This window comes from Arachis duranensis, chromosome 6 (genome assembly GCF_000817695.3).
Source record: "Arachis duranensis cultivar V14167 chromosome 6, aradu.V14167.gnm2.J7QH, whole genome shotgun sequence".
NCBI lineage: Eukaryota > Viridiplantae > Streptophyta > Magnoliopsida > Fabales > Fabaceae > Arachis > Arachis duranensis.
This window is the reverse complement of record NC_029777.3, coordinates 106,671,648-106,687,332: the sequence shown is the minus strand read 5'-3', so window position 1 is coordinate 106,687,332 and position 15,685 is coordinate 106,671,648. Positions and strand designations below refer to the sequence as shown.

Here is a 15,685-nt window from a genome sequence, read left to right as displayed (position 1 = left end):
ATGCATAATATTATTCTTATTAAAATTATCTAATTATATTTATGCAATTTAAACTTTTAAAGAAGATTATTAATGACATCTTATTGATCAAAAAACTTATTAATGACTTTAGAGTCTAGATAACTTGATGTGAATTTCTTTTTTTTTTTTACATTAACTTTAGATAAGAAAATTAGTTCTGACATATAATTGAAAACTTAAAATGCAATTAATAAACAAATTTTATCTATAATTGTTAATGAGATGTAATCTAGATATAATGAGAAATAAATCATATAAATAAAAATTTTGCATAATAGATAGAGTTAAATTCAAGGATAACGATGTTTTTTAATTTATTCAATAATAATAATAATAATAATAATAATAATAATAATAATATATTTGTCTAACTTAATTTAATTTTCTCGTAAACAATTTCTAATATATTTTATATTCATCTACATTTAAAAAAAAAGAAATGAAGGATATATAATCTTTAACACGGTACTCTTTTAAGTATTTAGAAATTTGAAAAAACAATGCCTTGAAAAATCACATAGCCACTTAACTTTTCTTGCCCTCAATTCTATGACCTCACTCTCAAAATTTCAGGAAAGTAGATTATTGCTGGACTTGTTTTCGAATGCAACAGAAAAGAACATGCAACTTCCATCTCGTCGCCGTTATTCCACCTGCCCAGTTACTACTGTTATCGTGTCTGTTCTGCCACCGTGTGCGTTGCTATGCGCCATCCAATTTAATGAATTTAATTAGAATAAACAATAAATTATTTATTTTATTTTAGATTTCATAAATGAAAAAACCAATTCACTGATATAATGAATTATAATTAACGTAGTCTAATTAATTAAGTAATATAAATTTTAATAAATTATATTAATACTTAAATATTCAATCAAATTAATTAGTGCCGTTGAGACGCCAGTAACAATAATAATGGATCAACACACTTATAAATTCAGTGATGAATCCGTTGAATTTTAATTGTGAGGACAAAATACATATATAAAATGAAATAGAACAAGAGAAGCATAGCATGTGAGATTAAATTTAATAATATAATAATGGAGACAATATACATAATTTTTATGTACAATTTAAAATATTTTCAAATTCTAGTGAGAGTAATAAAAAAATTTGTAAAAAAATGGCTCTACCAAAATAAAAACTTGGTCCAGCGGAAAAACTGCCCCGCCCCGCCGAAGCCCGCCAAATCCCGTGGATTATGCGGTGCAGGGTAGGCGGAATTTTTAAGTTTGGTGGCCATAAATTTCCAGCCCAACCCGTATTTTTTGGCGGGTTATGCGACCAGCTCTTGGCAAGATATGATAACTAGAAGTCCTATCCTAGTTATCCTCCTAAAAAAAGCAATCAATACAAAAATAAAACTTAAATAAGACAAATATGTTCTGAAAAAAATTAGAATAAAATAAAAACTCCAATTATAACCATTAATCATAATCATATATATTTATTTTAAGATTTATACTTCAAAAATTCAGAATATTAATATTTTGTATTTTTTATTTTTTTTAATTTTAGACTATTATAAATATTAATTGTTCTCTAATAATAGCAATCTTTTTAAAAGAATAAACATAATTAAATAATTTTAAAAATATATAATGATTTTTAAAATAACAAAAAATGTACAATTACCTAAAATATATTATTTTTATGTAGCAATTGAAATTTAATTGTCAACATAAAAGTTATATATAATATCCTATCATAAACAAATAAGTGTTTAATCAAAGAATTTAATATTTATATAATATAAGAAATAAATTAAATTTTGAGCTTAATCATAGTATACGCTCAATTTTAAATTTTTATAATTCAAATTTTATCATTATTGATACTCAAATAATAGAAATGATATATTAATAAATAAAAAATATTATTAAAAGTTAAATATACAGATAAAAAATTATAACTTGCAAAAATATCTCTAAAATTTATTACATAAATATTAAAAGTCATGTATTTATATAAATTAAATTATATTAAATTGTAAGATATTTAGATATTTAATTAAATTTAAAAATAAATAGTATGCCAATTCAAATAATTTAGATTGAAGATAAAAAAATATATAATCAAATTATAACATATAACATAACATTTCTATAAGTTTCTTTTATAAGAGATTTAATACAAAAATATTTATAATTATCTCTTTAACGTAACAATTTATATTTAGGTGAATTGTTCCAAAAAATACCTTTTTCGAATTATTTATTATTAATATCAGGTCAATTTTATATCATTCAATAATAACATAAATGATTATATTTGAACCACAGAGTTAACCTAAAATAAAATATATAAATTGATGAGAACAAAATATTAAGACAAAAAATGATTAGAAGCGTAAAAATAGAAAAAAATATCAAATTTAAATAATATCAAAAAGAATCTAATATATAAAGATGTGAATTGTAAAAATAGAGGGATACATATATAAAGAAGAATAGCATGCATGCATAAACGTTTTTTCACTATATCATAATTTGCTCCAACTATACGATGAATTCAGCGGCAGTCGGCAGCTCCAAAAGTTTACATCGGTGCACCTCAAACACATGACCTGATTTCTTAAGCTGCAAGTATGTCGAGCACATTGTCGTCCAATTTCATCAGCAACGGTAATACCTAAATTGAGACATTTTCAAGTTATAAACAAACAATCAACGAAACACTATTAATCCATACCTTCTCATTTATCCATAAAAGAAATTTTATATAAAGAAAAAAAAAAGAAAAAAAGAAGAGTTAAAATATCAAGAGCAATAAAAAATGATGATTCTTATCATTTTGTTTGACTGTCTATATATAGAAGACCAGAAAATCATCATTATCTAACAAAATTAATTTGTATTTATTGCATTTAATTTGAATAAGCAAGAAATTATCATATTTTAGTTTAGTATTTAATTCACATGATTTGAATTTGACTTAATACATATAATTTAATTTGATTTAATTATTATTTAAAAATATCTCAATTGTTTATTTTATTTATAGATTTATTATTTTAATTATTAATAATTTTATCAAATCAATTAATTATTAAAAATACTACCAGAGTATTAAAAAAATAAATTAGGAAATACTATTAAAACAAATTAATATAAATTATAATTATTATGTTTTATTTAAATGTCTAATCAAATTAATTAGTTGATATAATTAATCTCATAATAAATTGTATTTAATGAGTTAAAAGAAATAAATCGAGAAACACTCTCAGAAGCATGCCAATTCCATCATTAAGTGTAGAAGTCCAATTTTTATATAATAGAATAGAATAGACGTTAATTCATATATAGTATATAAATAAATTTAATTAGAATAAATAATAATTTATTTATTTTATTTTAGACTTTATAAATGAAAAGACTAATTCACTAATATAACGAATTATAATTAATATAGTATAATTAATTAAGTAATATAAATTATAACAAATTATATTAAGAAAAGAAATATTTAAATATCTAATCAAATCAATTAGTTGATATAATTAATTCAGTGCAATAAATTGTATTGAATGAGTTAAAACAATTAAATCGGATAACACTATTCGAAGCATGCCACGCTTTATCATTAAGTGCAGACTTTCGTTTGATTATGAGAGATGCAAACACGATGGCAGATACTATGATAAAGATGGTGATGAAGTTATAACTTTCGCTAGTTTTAAACGGGACTATCGCAAATCTGAGCCCCTTGCACAAGGCAGGATTCGAACCCCCGACACCTGTTTAAGTGGATAAGTGAGCTGACTACTTGACTAACCCAAGTTGGTTGTTTATAATACTTTTTTAATAGCTAACTTTTTTAGCAATATATTTTTTGGGGGTTTTTTTTCCATCTCTTTTTTTTTTGGGTAAAAGGTTGGTGATGGTGTTGGTAACGAAAATCCGTAGACACAGATTTTCTTCAATCCATACGACAATAAAATTGGAAAACCCAACCCAACCTATTCACCATTTTAAAATCATAAAACTGGATTGGGCTTTGCTTCCTCCATTTCAACCCACCCAACCAAAAATAAAAAATAAAAAATGTGTTTTATTTCCAAAAAGTTTTTGTTTTATATTAATAAACTCTTTTTGCAAACCAAAACAATAATAATAATAATAATCATAATTAAAAAATCAGCCCTCTTTTCTTCTTATGCTTTCTCAGTGTTGCCGGCTGCAACAATCTCGTTCCAACTTCTCCATTTCCATACAGAGAGAGAGAGAGAGAGAGAGGTAAGCTCTTAAGATTCTTTCTTTTACCTAACAATGGCGTTTCATTTATTTTTTTAATTAGTTAAAGCTTCCAACTTTATTTTGTTTATGATGCAGGTCTTCATGGGTGTTGTTGAGTTTTACAATTCTGCTGCTACTTGCTTGGTTAAGTCCAATTCCATTGATCATAAGCAAGTGGGGTTGGGGCAAAGATTCAATTTTTCTTTTGAGGGGAAGAAGATTCAAAGGAGGAGGGACTCTGTGGCTATGGCTTCCACTATTCCTACAACAGAACCGGTTCTTCAGGTGACCGGTGACTCCTTCATCAGAGAGCATTTGAGAAAGTTGTCCCCTTATCAACCTATTTTGCCTTTTGAGGTATAAAAAATAAAAGGCAACTTTTATGGATTCTGTTGCAATGCAATGCTGATTTTTATTTGAAGAATTCTGGGCATTGTTACAATTTCTGGTTAAGAGATTTGGTTGTGTGCTTCTGTTAGCTCTTAGTTAAAGCATACTTGATAACTTGTTATTTTAAATAGAAATGCATTTTTGGAGGATTTCTTTTTTGTTTTTTGCTTTTGCTAATACTGAAGGAATAAGCAATCATATATTTGCATAAGTTTTTGACAATAATTACAATCTAAAAAAAAGGTCTTCGGCTTTTTTGTAGAAGCTGATAAGAGTTAGCTTTTGAGACACGAAAACAATGAAAATAACAAAATCCTGTCCTCACTATTTTATGTTCTTCTTTCACAAAATCATAAAAAGAGAAAACCTTTAAAGTGGGAAATGGGAATGAAATAAGAAACAAATCACTCTCCCACCCCACCCAACAAAAAAAAAATGAAATTAGTCTTATTGGTTCTATGTTAATACTTGTTTTTCTGTTTGATTGCTATGTCACTTGCAACTCACTGCACATGTATTGCAAGTTCATCTAATGTAATTTGTCACCGCTTCTTAGCATAAAAACTTCTCAGCACTGAACCCTGACTTTTGTAATACTTGCGGTAGGCCTAAGCACTTTGTTAATGGTTACTTTTGTGGGGGGAAATCATTTCATTATCATGCAATTTAGTAAACAAAGATTCTCTGCAGGTTTTATCTTCTCGTCTTGGACGCAAGCCTGAAGATATTGTTAAGTTAGATGCTAATGAAAACCCTTATGGTCCCCCTCCCGAGGCAAGTGTTTCATCTTTTCCCCCCTAGCTTGTAGTTTTTCCATATTATGAGATCTCTTGATCCATCATCCATGTAATACTTGTTCTTTTTTTTTATTATTTCTTTTCCCCCCTTAACTATTGCATAAAAATGGAAAATAATTATCTGCTAGTATGATATTTTTTCTCTAAGCTATACTCATGTTTATGCATATGTATTGTCACCTGAGTTTACTGTCAGATGTTTGATAGGTCATGGAAGCCCTAGGATCAATAAAATTCCCATATGTCTATCCTGACCCAGAGAGCCGAAGATTGCGTGCAGCTCTTGCCCAAGATTCAGGCCTTGAATCTGAATATATTCTGGCAGGATGTGGCGCAGACGAGCTTATCGATTTGATAATGCGGTTAAAACCCAAACTCTTATATTAAGCCTCAAATTCATTTGTTTTCCTTTGACAATAAATGATTATCGTGCATACATGATGCTCAGTTGTGTGCTTGATCCTGGTGACAAGATTGTGGACTGCCCGCCAACCTTCACAATGTATGAGTTTGATGCTGGAGTTAATGGAGCACTTGTCATTAAAGGTAAGAATAACATTTCATACATGTAGCTTTTAAAGTTTTTCTTTTTGTATGATTTTAAAATCTAAATAAATTTTGTTTAACTGTTGCGATACATATAAAGTAAAACCAATAATGAGTCTTCATGTTATATGAGCTGGATCTATACATTATTCAATCCTAAAGGATCTTTAGGAAAAGGGTGTCCTAGAGATATTAAATCAACCATGAACCTCCAATAAGCTTTTAGTGCGTTGGTCATTGACAATTGTTGAATGAGAAATAGGTATCTCTAAACAGATTGAACCTTGAGATAGTAAATTGGTTCATATGTTATGAATAAAGATCTTTAGCTTTTAAACTTTCTAGTGAGAATTTGTTCTTATATGATATTATAAATCCTGTTATACTGGTCAAATACAATTGTTAGTACTTAAACAGATTATATTTTCATATTTTTGTAATAGGATAAGGCTTTGTTGTTGTTATTTAATGTAAAGGCTTATATTTAATGGTTGTGGATATTTAGATATTAAATGGATCACTTTAAAGGTCTTTTGTTTTAATTTTTCTTATCATTCCTATTGTCCACTTAACATTATTGTGTGTCAAGTTATTTTTTTTGTGTGTGTAATGTCAGATTTGCATAACTATCTCAGTTATTTAAATTGTAGTTCCAAGGAAGTCAGACTTTAGCTTGAATGTGGAACACATAACAGAGGTTGTTAAACAAGAGAAGCCAAAATGCATCTTTTTAACATCACCAAATAATCCAGATGGAAGGTGATTGATTGTCAAGTATTCCTTTTTTCTATTCTATTTTCAGATTGTTTTTATGTCATTAGTATGCTGGAAATTTGCGTGTATCTTCTGTTAGATTTTGGTTCTGTTGATACTGTTCTGACAATTTTCCAACAGTATAATTGATGATGAAGTACTTCTAAAGATACTCGAGCTTCCAGTATTGGTGGTGCTGGATGAAGCATACATTGAGTTCTCAGGAATCCAATCGAGGATGACTTGGGTCAAGAAATATGAGAATTTGATTGTTCTTCGGACATTTAGCAAAAGGGCTGGTATTGTTCTACCTTTTCTTTTAATCCATGTTGAACACGGGTTATTGAAAATGGATTGAGAGCTCGTCTTGTTCCCTTATATATATTAATGCAAATAACCTAATTATGAATGAGGAAGCTGTCTATACTTTGTTTTTATCCTCCATCTATCATTGTTACTTTTCGGTACATCATTGGATCAACTGTATCTAGATACATTAATTCAAAGATGTATGAAAAAGAGGCGGTGACTGATAGAACAATGTCTTTCGGGCATGCAATTGGTCTACTTGATTGCAAATGCTATTATATTGGTGACATAACAAGGATTGAAGCCTTGCAGGTTCAGGTTAAACTCGAGTGAAAGTGTATGTGAGCTTGAACTATTGGGATTTATGGTTGCTGTGAAACTAAAACTATCGTACTTAACACATTTTTGGTTGATAAATCATAATATTGGGATCACTGAGGAAATGGCTCCCTAGATTAAGCGTCACCTGTTATCAAAGTGTATTTGTATTGGAAAATTTAATTCTAGAGAAAATACCATTCTTTATGAGTATGATCATAAAAGTTGTGTTTGATTAGTATCTTCTAATTGTGGCCCAATGAATTCATATTTTGAAATGAATTGCTGTTTCAGGTTTAGCCGGACTTCGTGTGGGATATGGAGCTTTTCCTTTGAGCATCATTGAGTATCTTTGGAGAGCAAAGCAACCATATAATGTCTCCGTTGCCGCTGAAATTTCTGCGTGTGCTGCATTGCAAAATCCTACTTATCTAGAGGTTCTTTTTTCTTTTTCTTTTGTGTGGTTAAGCTCACATATTTACTTTAAATTTTAATTATTCTGGAGGTACGTATAGTTTTTACTTAATTTTTTATTAGGTCCCTATAGTTTTAACGTTTCTAAATAAGTCCTCTGGTTTAAAAATTTTGATTAAGCTGTTGTAGCTGATGATAAATTGCCATTTTAGATAGTATATAGACTTTATCACAATTTTTAAAGCCGAGGAATATGGTCGAATAATGTTTGTACAGGGAGTTAATAAGGAATATTTAACCTATAGGGGCATGATTGAAATGTTTTGTACAATATACCTATTTTGATACAAAGTTTTAAATTATAGGGATCTCTAGAGTACTTAAACTTTATTATTACAAAAGAGACCGCCGCATTGTGACACATTAGAGTCAGTAACTTTGATCTGATATGCACATAGAAGGATCAAGTATAGTACACTTAAAATGCACTTGAAATTCTTAAGAATTGAACTTAACTTGCAGAATGTAAAAGATGCTCTGCTGAAAGAACGAGCGAGGCTGTATGATCTCTTGAATGAAGTTCCGTTCCTTCGACCGTTTCCAAGCCATTCTAATTTCATTCTCTGTGAGGTCACCTCTGGAGTGGATGCAAAGAAGCTGAAGGTGCTTTCCTTTTCTTTTGTATCAAATTTTGTTCTTAGTATCTTGTTAGTCGCGCATCAAATTTCATCTTTCGAATTTTTTATCAGAGACTTGGAGCAGATGTATTGCAAAATCGCTTTGTTAATTAGGGTTAAATAAGTTTTTATTCCTTGTAAAATCGTGATTTTTTGTTTTAATCCCTGTAAAAGAAAAAATTGGATTTTGGTCCAGGTAAAATTTAAAATTTCCAATTTCAATCCCTAGTGTTAGTAAATGGTGGGTTAGTAGGTTAAATACTAGGGTAATGCTATGGTGAAGAACGAAGTTTGGTGAAGAGTAAAGATTATTCTTTTAACGATGTAAAATAATAAAATAAATTTACAGGGATTAGAACAAAAATCACAAGTTTTGCAAAGGGTGGAAACTCAGATGCAGTCGACTTCACGGGAAGTTGATACTGAGAGCCATTAGATGATTTGACTTATTTGACTAAATTTTCATCTAACGGCTCTCAGATATCAACTTTACATGAAGTCGACTTCACCTGAGTTTTCACATTTGCAGAGACCAAACTTCATGTAAGCCTATTAGTTTTTGTTTTTAGCATGTCGAGTTAGCGAATATTATTTTGTTATTAATAATTTTGACTAAAGATTGTGTACATGAAAACCAAACAGGAGGATCTTGCACAAATGGGAGTGATGATTCGTCACTACGACAAGAAAGAGCTAAAGGGCTACGTTCGTGTATCTGTTGGTAAGCCTGAACACACAGACGCACTAATCAACTGCCTTAAGAAAATGCCCTAGTTACCACCATTTCTAACTCTTAATTTAGTAATGTAATTCATCACATTTTACATGAGATTTTGTATTCCGTATTAAATTGAAATTGTATATTATTGGGGGATATTATTTCTTTCTTAGAAACTAATTTTGAGTTTTTTATTGTGATCTAGTATGTTAATGTTAGTAAGGTTTTTATTTTTGTCAAAGTTTAGGATTGAATCTATGCACTCGAATTTTCTTATTAAAATGTATCTTCTTTTATTAATTATTAGTATTATAAAGTTACCGTAGTTAACCAATTGTCACACTTCTTTTGTCTTAGCGCTCCCTGTATTATTTATACTGTGTGGATATCATATTGATCATCAAACAGCACTCTCACTACTTATCCTAAATAAATAGCGTCTAAACCATAAGTAGTATATATATCTATTTTTTTTCTTCGTTTATATACATCTATTTGATCCTTCTATAGATGATAGTTATCTTGGGCACAAAGGTAAATTTTGACCTAAATTGTTGTGTGCAGCTTTTAAATAATATGTCTAAGGTCTTTTCAAAATTTTAGGCAAAATGCACGAGTCAACTTAGTTTGAGGCAATATAACAAGCCTGTAATGTCTTTAGATGTCTCGGTGGTACGTTCACTACACTAATGTATTCAATGAATCTAAATTTTGGCCAACAGACTTGGATAATTTTTGAAATTTTATCATGATGAGGATAAAACATTGTAATTATTGATCTTCAAGGAGGAATTCATAGTAAGCATAAATCATTAATTCGCGTTGTTGTCATGAAAAGGACCATCATAACAATAATATATAAAAATAAATACTGATAGTAATATATAAATACATATAAAAGAAAATTTGTTTTTACTGTTTTCATATCTTTTGTGTGTATATAATATATATAAAGAATATTTACGATAGAGATTCATTTGGGCTAATTTTTTTGCATATGATGCTTAGTTTGGTATAACGCAGGTTTATGGAATTCAGAGGTGTTTAACAAGTGTGTGACAGCGATAAGTTGACGGACTGAAATCGGACGGTCCGATTTCTTGCAGGGGTGAGGGGACACAAATCGGACCGTCCGATTTGTGGAAAGTGTTGCTTCGTGCATGGTAGTCGGACCATGCGATTTGTAGCATGCGTTTGTTGGTGTTTTAGGCCCCAGCAAATCGGACCAACCGATTTCAGGGCTGAATTAAAAAAAAAAAAACCAAAATCGGACCCAGCGATTTCTTGGTTTCAAAACTTTCTGGCGGGCTGTTTAGTAATCGGACCGTCCGATTTTTTAGTTCTAAAAATATCGAATGATCATGCATGCGGTCGGATGGTCCGATTTGAGTGTCATATATATATGTGTATATATATATATATATATATGTACCTACCCAAGCTGAGCAGTCCATTTCATTCTTCTTCTTCCGTGCTTCAACTCTCCAAAATTTCTTCTCTGCCGATCTCTTTTTCTTCTTTCTTTGTAGATCTCTTCTTCTCTATTATTATGGATGATAGAGTAAGATTAAAAGTATATTATCATGGCCAAATTTTATTACAAACATCAGAAGGAGTGAAATTTGTGTGTGAAAATCCTTTAGATATTATTATTCCATTCACACTGTCATTTAAAGAATTAAAAGGTATCATTTGTGAGAAGATAGATTCTCAAACAACTAGGAGAGTGTCGTGTATTCTGTACAGATTTCCTATATCTGTCTTTGGTGGGTTCGTGCAATTTCAAACGAAATACGTGACAGACGAAGCGAGCATGCAAGAAATATTTTTAGTGTATCTTGAAACTCGGTCGCGAATATCGTTTATCGAACTGTATATCGAGTTTGAGCAATCTGCAGCAGACCGAGATATTGAATTGGAGGATTACAACAGTGATAGTGAAGAAGAGTTCGAAAGTAACTACGAGGTCGTTGATCCGGGTGTAGATGAAGATCAAGCTGACGAGGCTGTGGTGGCAGATGTGGCGGATGGGGCAAATGTATTAGCAAATCAGCAGCCGTTTGTGGAGCCGAGTTTCATGCGGTCGTTGGATTTGGAGGCCATGCATGCACCGGAGTTTCCTCAATATGTAAATGCAGGTGCGCCATTAATTTAAATTAAGATTTGTGAAAGTATGATTTGTACATGGGTCTTGAGTTTAGGAGAAATAGTTAAGACAATGGTAATTAGCAAAATATAGCATGTAATTAGTAATTCTTTAACGTTGGATTATGAAGTGGGCATGTAGGCTAACAAATGTACTGTTTTTCTTCCGTGTTGAAAAAAGGAGACCGGAATGACCCGTTCGACCGATTGATCGGTTCAACTGGATCGGTTGGTTAGACCGGACTGGCCGGTTCAACTGGACCGGCCAGTTCAACCGGACCAACGGGTGAGGCCAGACTGACTGGTTAGACCGGACCGTTCGACGACCATAGCTCGGGTCACCCGAAGTCGGCCCGGTGGCCCGGTCATCATACACAATTAATATTTTGTGTTATTAGTGATGGATCATGACTATTCTTACGTGGAATTTAAGTATTGTAAACCTTAATATTTTGTGCTATTAGTCATTATAAGACTATAAGTTAATGTTTTATGTTTAGAATGCATAAGATTTTAGACTAATACATAAGATTGTGTTATTTGTATTGATTTAAATATTTGGTATTATTAGACAATATTAGTATTTATTGTGGTTATGCTTTAATTTTGAAGAATGGTTGGTTCTTGTTATATTTTTCTAAGTGAATTTTACCATGTTAACTAATGGTTGGAGCCTTGGAAATTTGGATATTTTTACATGCTAGTTTACAAGAAGGTATCAACGTAATGTAATGTTAACGGCCCGGTTTTCACCCGGTATAATTGTGGCCCGAAAGTGTATTGGTTTCATCGGGTCTAGGGCTGGGTTCGGGTCTAATAAATAGACCCGGTGTATATTTCGGACCGGGTCTGGGTCACATCAAACCCGGCTTCACCCGGCCCATGTGCACCCCTAGTTTGCACCGACCCGTTCGGACGAACCGGACATCTGGACTGGACCACTCTGTCTGACCGGACAGGGCATTAATTTATTAGATTATTATTGCTGACAACTGTAAAATTTGTGATGTGATTGCAGCAGAGCTTCCCCTTCTGCCGGATGGTGAATTTATTGTGGGAATGGAATTCAGTTCTAGGGAGGCAATAATTAAGGCGATGAAAGATTATACAATCCGCAGAGGTGTAGATTATCGGGTGCATGAGTCAGAACCCCACGACATTCTATGCTAAATGCACCCAGTATGGTGCAGGATGTGATTGGCTAATCAGGGTGAGCAAAATGTCCAGAAAATTCTGTTGGGAGATAAGGAGGTACAATGGTAGTCAGACCTGTACTAGGGCCATCATTTCTCAAGATCATTCGAAGCTGGATTCCAACACAGTTGCAGAAGCAATAAAGCCATTGGTAGAAGTTGACCCGTCTATAAGGGTGAAATGAGTGATTGTGGAAGTACAGTCAAAGTTTAACTATACCATTAGTTATCGCAAAGCATGGTTGGCAAAACAGAAGGCAGTGGAGTCAATTTTCGGAGGGTGACGTACGAAGCCTTGCCGATATGGTTTGAGGCCATGTTGCACAAGGAGCCATCCGCAGTTGTTCATTTTCAAACAATGCCTGCATATTAGGGAGATGACTTGGTTCCTAATATTCGTGTACTTCAGCGAGTCTTCTGGAGTTATTACCCTTGTATTAGAGCCTTCACACATTGCAAGCCAATAGTGCAGGTAGACGGAACTCATTTGTATGGAAAATATAAGGGTTGTTTGTTGGTTGCAGTCTCACAGGATGGCAACAACAACATCGTGCCGATTGCATTTGCGATAGTCGAGGGAGAGACATCTGAGGCCTGGCACTTTTTCTTGAGTAACTTGCGACAGCATGTTGTGAGACGTGACGGTGTGCGCCGTATATCCTGAGTAACTTTTTCCTCCCAGAGCATTCCACATGTTCTGCATCAGACATATAGAGTCCAACTTTCTGAGGAAATTCAAGGCTCCGTATCTGCAGAAGCTTATCGTCAACATAGGTATGATAGTTACGATTACATTTACTCCTGAACTCAGTTATTATGATGAGGTTTTTTATGGTGGGTCCTTTTTTAATTGACAGGTTACTCTCGAACAATTCGCGAGTACGAGACGCATTATCAGCGTTTACGTGAGCGGGGTGAGGCTTATACCAACTGGTTTGATCGAATTCCGCGTGAGCAGTATGCTTTAGCATTTGATGGGGGATATCGATGGGGTCATATGACAACCAGTCTGGTGGAATGCATCAACTTGGTACTGAAAGGGGCTCGCAATCTTCCAGTCACTGCACTTGTTAAGGCAACGTTTTACAAGTTTAATGAATTGTTCACCCAGAAAAGAGCCGAGGCTGAGACTCGAATTAATGCAGAACATGTGTTCTCTGAGCTTGTAACCTCCAAACTGCATGCAAATCAGCGGGCAGCTGGTAACATTCAAGTTAGTTGTTTTGACCGATAGAATGAGGTATTTGAAGTGCGTGAGTGTCCTAGTGGTGTGGAGTATGCAGTGGATCTCCGTCAACAACGGTGTGACTGTGGTGAGTTCCAAGTTGACCGGCTTCCGTGTCGACATGTGTTTGCTTGTTGTGCAAACCAAAGCCGGTGTCCCGTAAATACCCCTCCACTATTGAATTGTACTGATCCGGCGGCATGTAGTGATCACATTGCAACATTCGAGAACCCTAAACACAAACATAATATTAATTAATTATCAAATTAAATTGATCAAATCAAAGTTTTATTACTAAATAACCAGTTAAACGTATCCACAACCACAACCAATAAAAATAATAATAATAACAATACTGTTAAAAAAATAACTATCATATTATATACTAATATTCAAGTAACTATTCAATTATATTCTAACAACATACATACAACAATAAATCAATTATTAATCCTTTATTAAATATTTATGTTATACTTATAACAAAAATAATTAATTTAATAATTTTTAAATATTATTATTATTATTATTATTATTATTATTATTATTCCAATAAATTCAGTAATAATAATTAATATTAATTATTTTATTTATTATATCTCCATTTTTAATAACAGTATTATTATTATTATCATTATTTTAATTATTTTGTTAATAACAATAACTAATTTATTATTTTATTATAATTTCATAATCCTTTTTTCTAAATGACGTTATTACACTAATCTCTAATCTCTGATCTCTGCATCATTATAATAATCTAACATTATTAATTCCTAAAATTATTTTAATCAGATTAAAATACTCAGACACACTATTACTAACTAATTTCTAACATTATCATCATAATAATTTACTAATCTCTAACTTAATAATAATAATAATTTTACTTAAAATAAAGTATTCTACAACAAAAACTTACATAGTTAGGATGATTAAGATAATTAGCAATGTGGAGCTCCGGACGATTAACATCTTTTATTCCTCTTCTTCTTCTAGGCATTGTTAGAGAGTGGTCTAATTTTTTTTTATTTAAAACTTCATCAATGGAGGGCCATGGAAAAGCTGCTGGTGGGGTTGAAGAAGAAGAAAGTTTGTGTTGTTGAAAGTGAAAGAGAATGAGAGGGGGCGTTCAAAGATCACCGAAGTGTTGCTACAAGGGGGTGGGGGGACACTTGCATACGTGACACCTGACTGGGGGCATAAATCGGACCGTCCGATTTGTGTTCCCTCCCAGCCCCGAAAACGGACAGTTTGATTATCGTACTCAAATCGGTCCATCCGATTTCTTCAGCCCATCTTCGTGAAGCACCATGAACGCCCATAACTTGGTTATACACCATCTCCTCCCCAATATATAAAATAAAAAAGTGGGTTCATTTGGCCTTTTATCCATTTTTTAAAACTAAGTTTGTCTTTTAATATTTTTTATATTTATCATCAGAGTCTTCAAAACACATCCTACAAAGGAGAACGGCTCCCCCGGAGGGATTTGGGATATTATCTTTGAGGACTATAACTTAAATAAAAAAAACATATGCTATATTAAAAATTTAAAATGATTAGATATATATTTTTTTAACAAATATAGTATGTGATCCTTCTATTTATTTTATTAACGTATCTATTATAAAAAAAAGAAAAATTAGATAATATAAAGAGAAAAATACTTTTACAAACTTTGATGGCGGAGAGAAAGAAATAGTAATCTCATATTAGGGTGGTTTACGTAACAGAGGTTCGCTTATAAATTGAAAATCTTTTTATTTTGTTTTTAATCAAGTCATCCAGATAGAATAACATAATATTTTTCGAGTAGTTTTCTCCTATATATATAGAGAGAAGTGTATTCTCTTTTTGTCATGAGAAAGCGTTATTGTAGTCTCCTTGTGACAGAGAGAAGTTGTAATTCTCAAAGAAAGTTATTCAATTGTT

The 15,685-nt window shown here is 31.8% G+C and overlaps 1 protein-coding gene across 2 annotated transcripts; it reads left to right on the top strand.

Annotated features, from left to right (window-relative positions):
* The first annotated feature begins 4,152 nt into the window (after nucleotides 1-4,152).
* On the top strand, nucleotides 4,153-9,347 carry LOC107495625 (histidinol-phosphate aminotransferase, chloroplastic). 2 transcript variants are annotated; one of them, XM_016116794.3, is made up of 10 exons: nucleotides 4,153-4,265; nucleotides 4,362-4,622; nucleotides 5,346-5,429; nucleotides 5,660-5,814; nucleotides 5,901-5,998; nucleotides 6,649-6,757; nucleotides 6,893-7,050; nucleotides 7,673-7,815; nucleotides 8,315-8,455; nucleotides 9,112-9,347. In XM_016116794.3, the coding sequence occupies exons 2-10, from the start codon at nucleotides 4,368-4,370 to the stop codon at nucleotides 9,241-9,243; spliced, it is 1,275 nt and encodes a 424-aa protein (XP_015972280.1). In that variant the 5' UTR covers nucleotides 4,153-4,265; nucleotides 4,362-4,367; the 3' UTR covers nucleotides 9,244-9,347. The 2 variants fall into 2 exon arrangements, with proteins under 2 accessions (XP_015972280.1, XP_020981131.1); XM_021125472.2 differs by lacking the exons at nucleotides 4,153-4,265; nucleotides 4,362-4,622 and having other exon boundaries at nucleotides 5,649-5,814.
* The last annotated feature ends 6,338 nt before the right edge of the window (nucleotides 9,348-15,685 follow it).

Excerpts from the sequence above, each read along its gene's own strand:
- LOC107495625 (XM_016116794.3), top strand. The coding sequence starts at position 4,368 with ATGGGTGTTGTTGAGTTTTACAATTCTGCTGCTACTTGCTTGGTTAAG. Across the intron at positions 5,999-6,648 it reads TGGAGCACTTGTCATTAAAG|TTCCAAGGAAGTCAGACTTT; the intron begins GTAAGAATAACA and ends TTTAAATTGTAG. Across the intron at positions 7,051-7,672 it reads GACATTTAGCAAAAGGGCTG|GTTTAGCCGGACTTCGTGTG; the intron begins GTATTGTTCTAC and ends TTGCTGTTTCAG.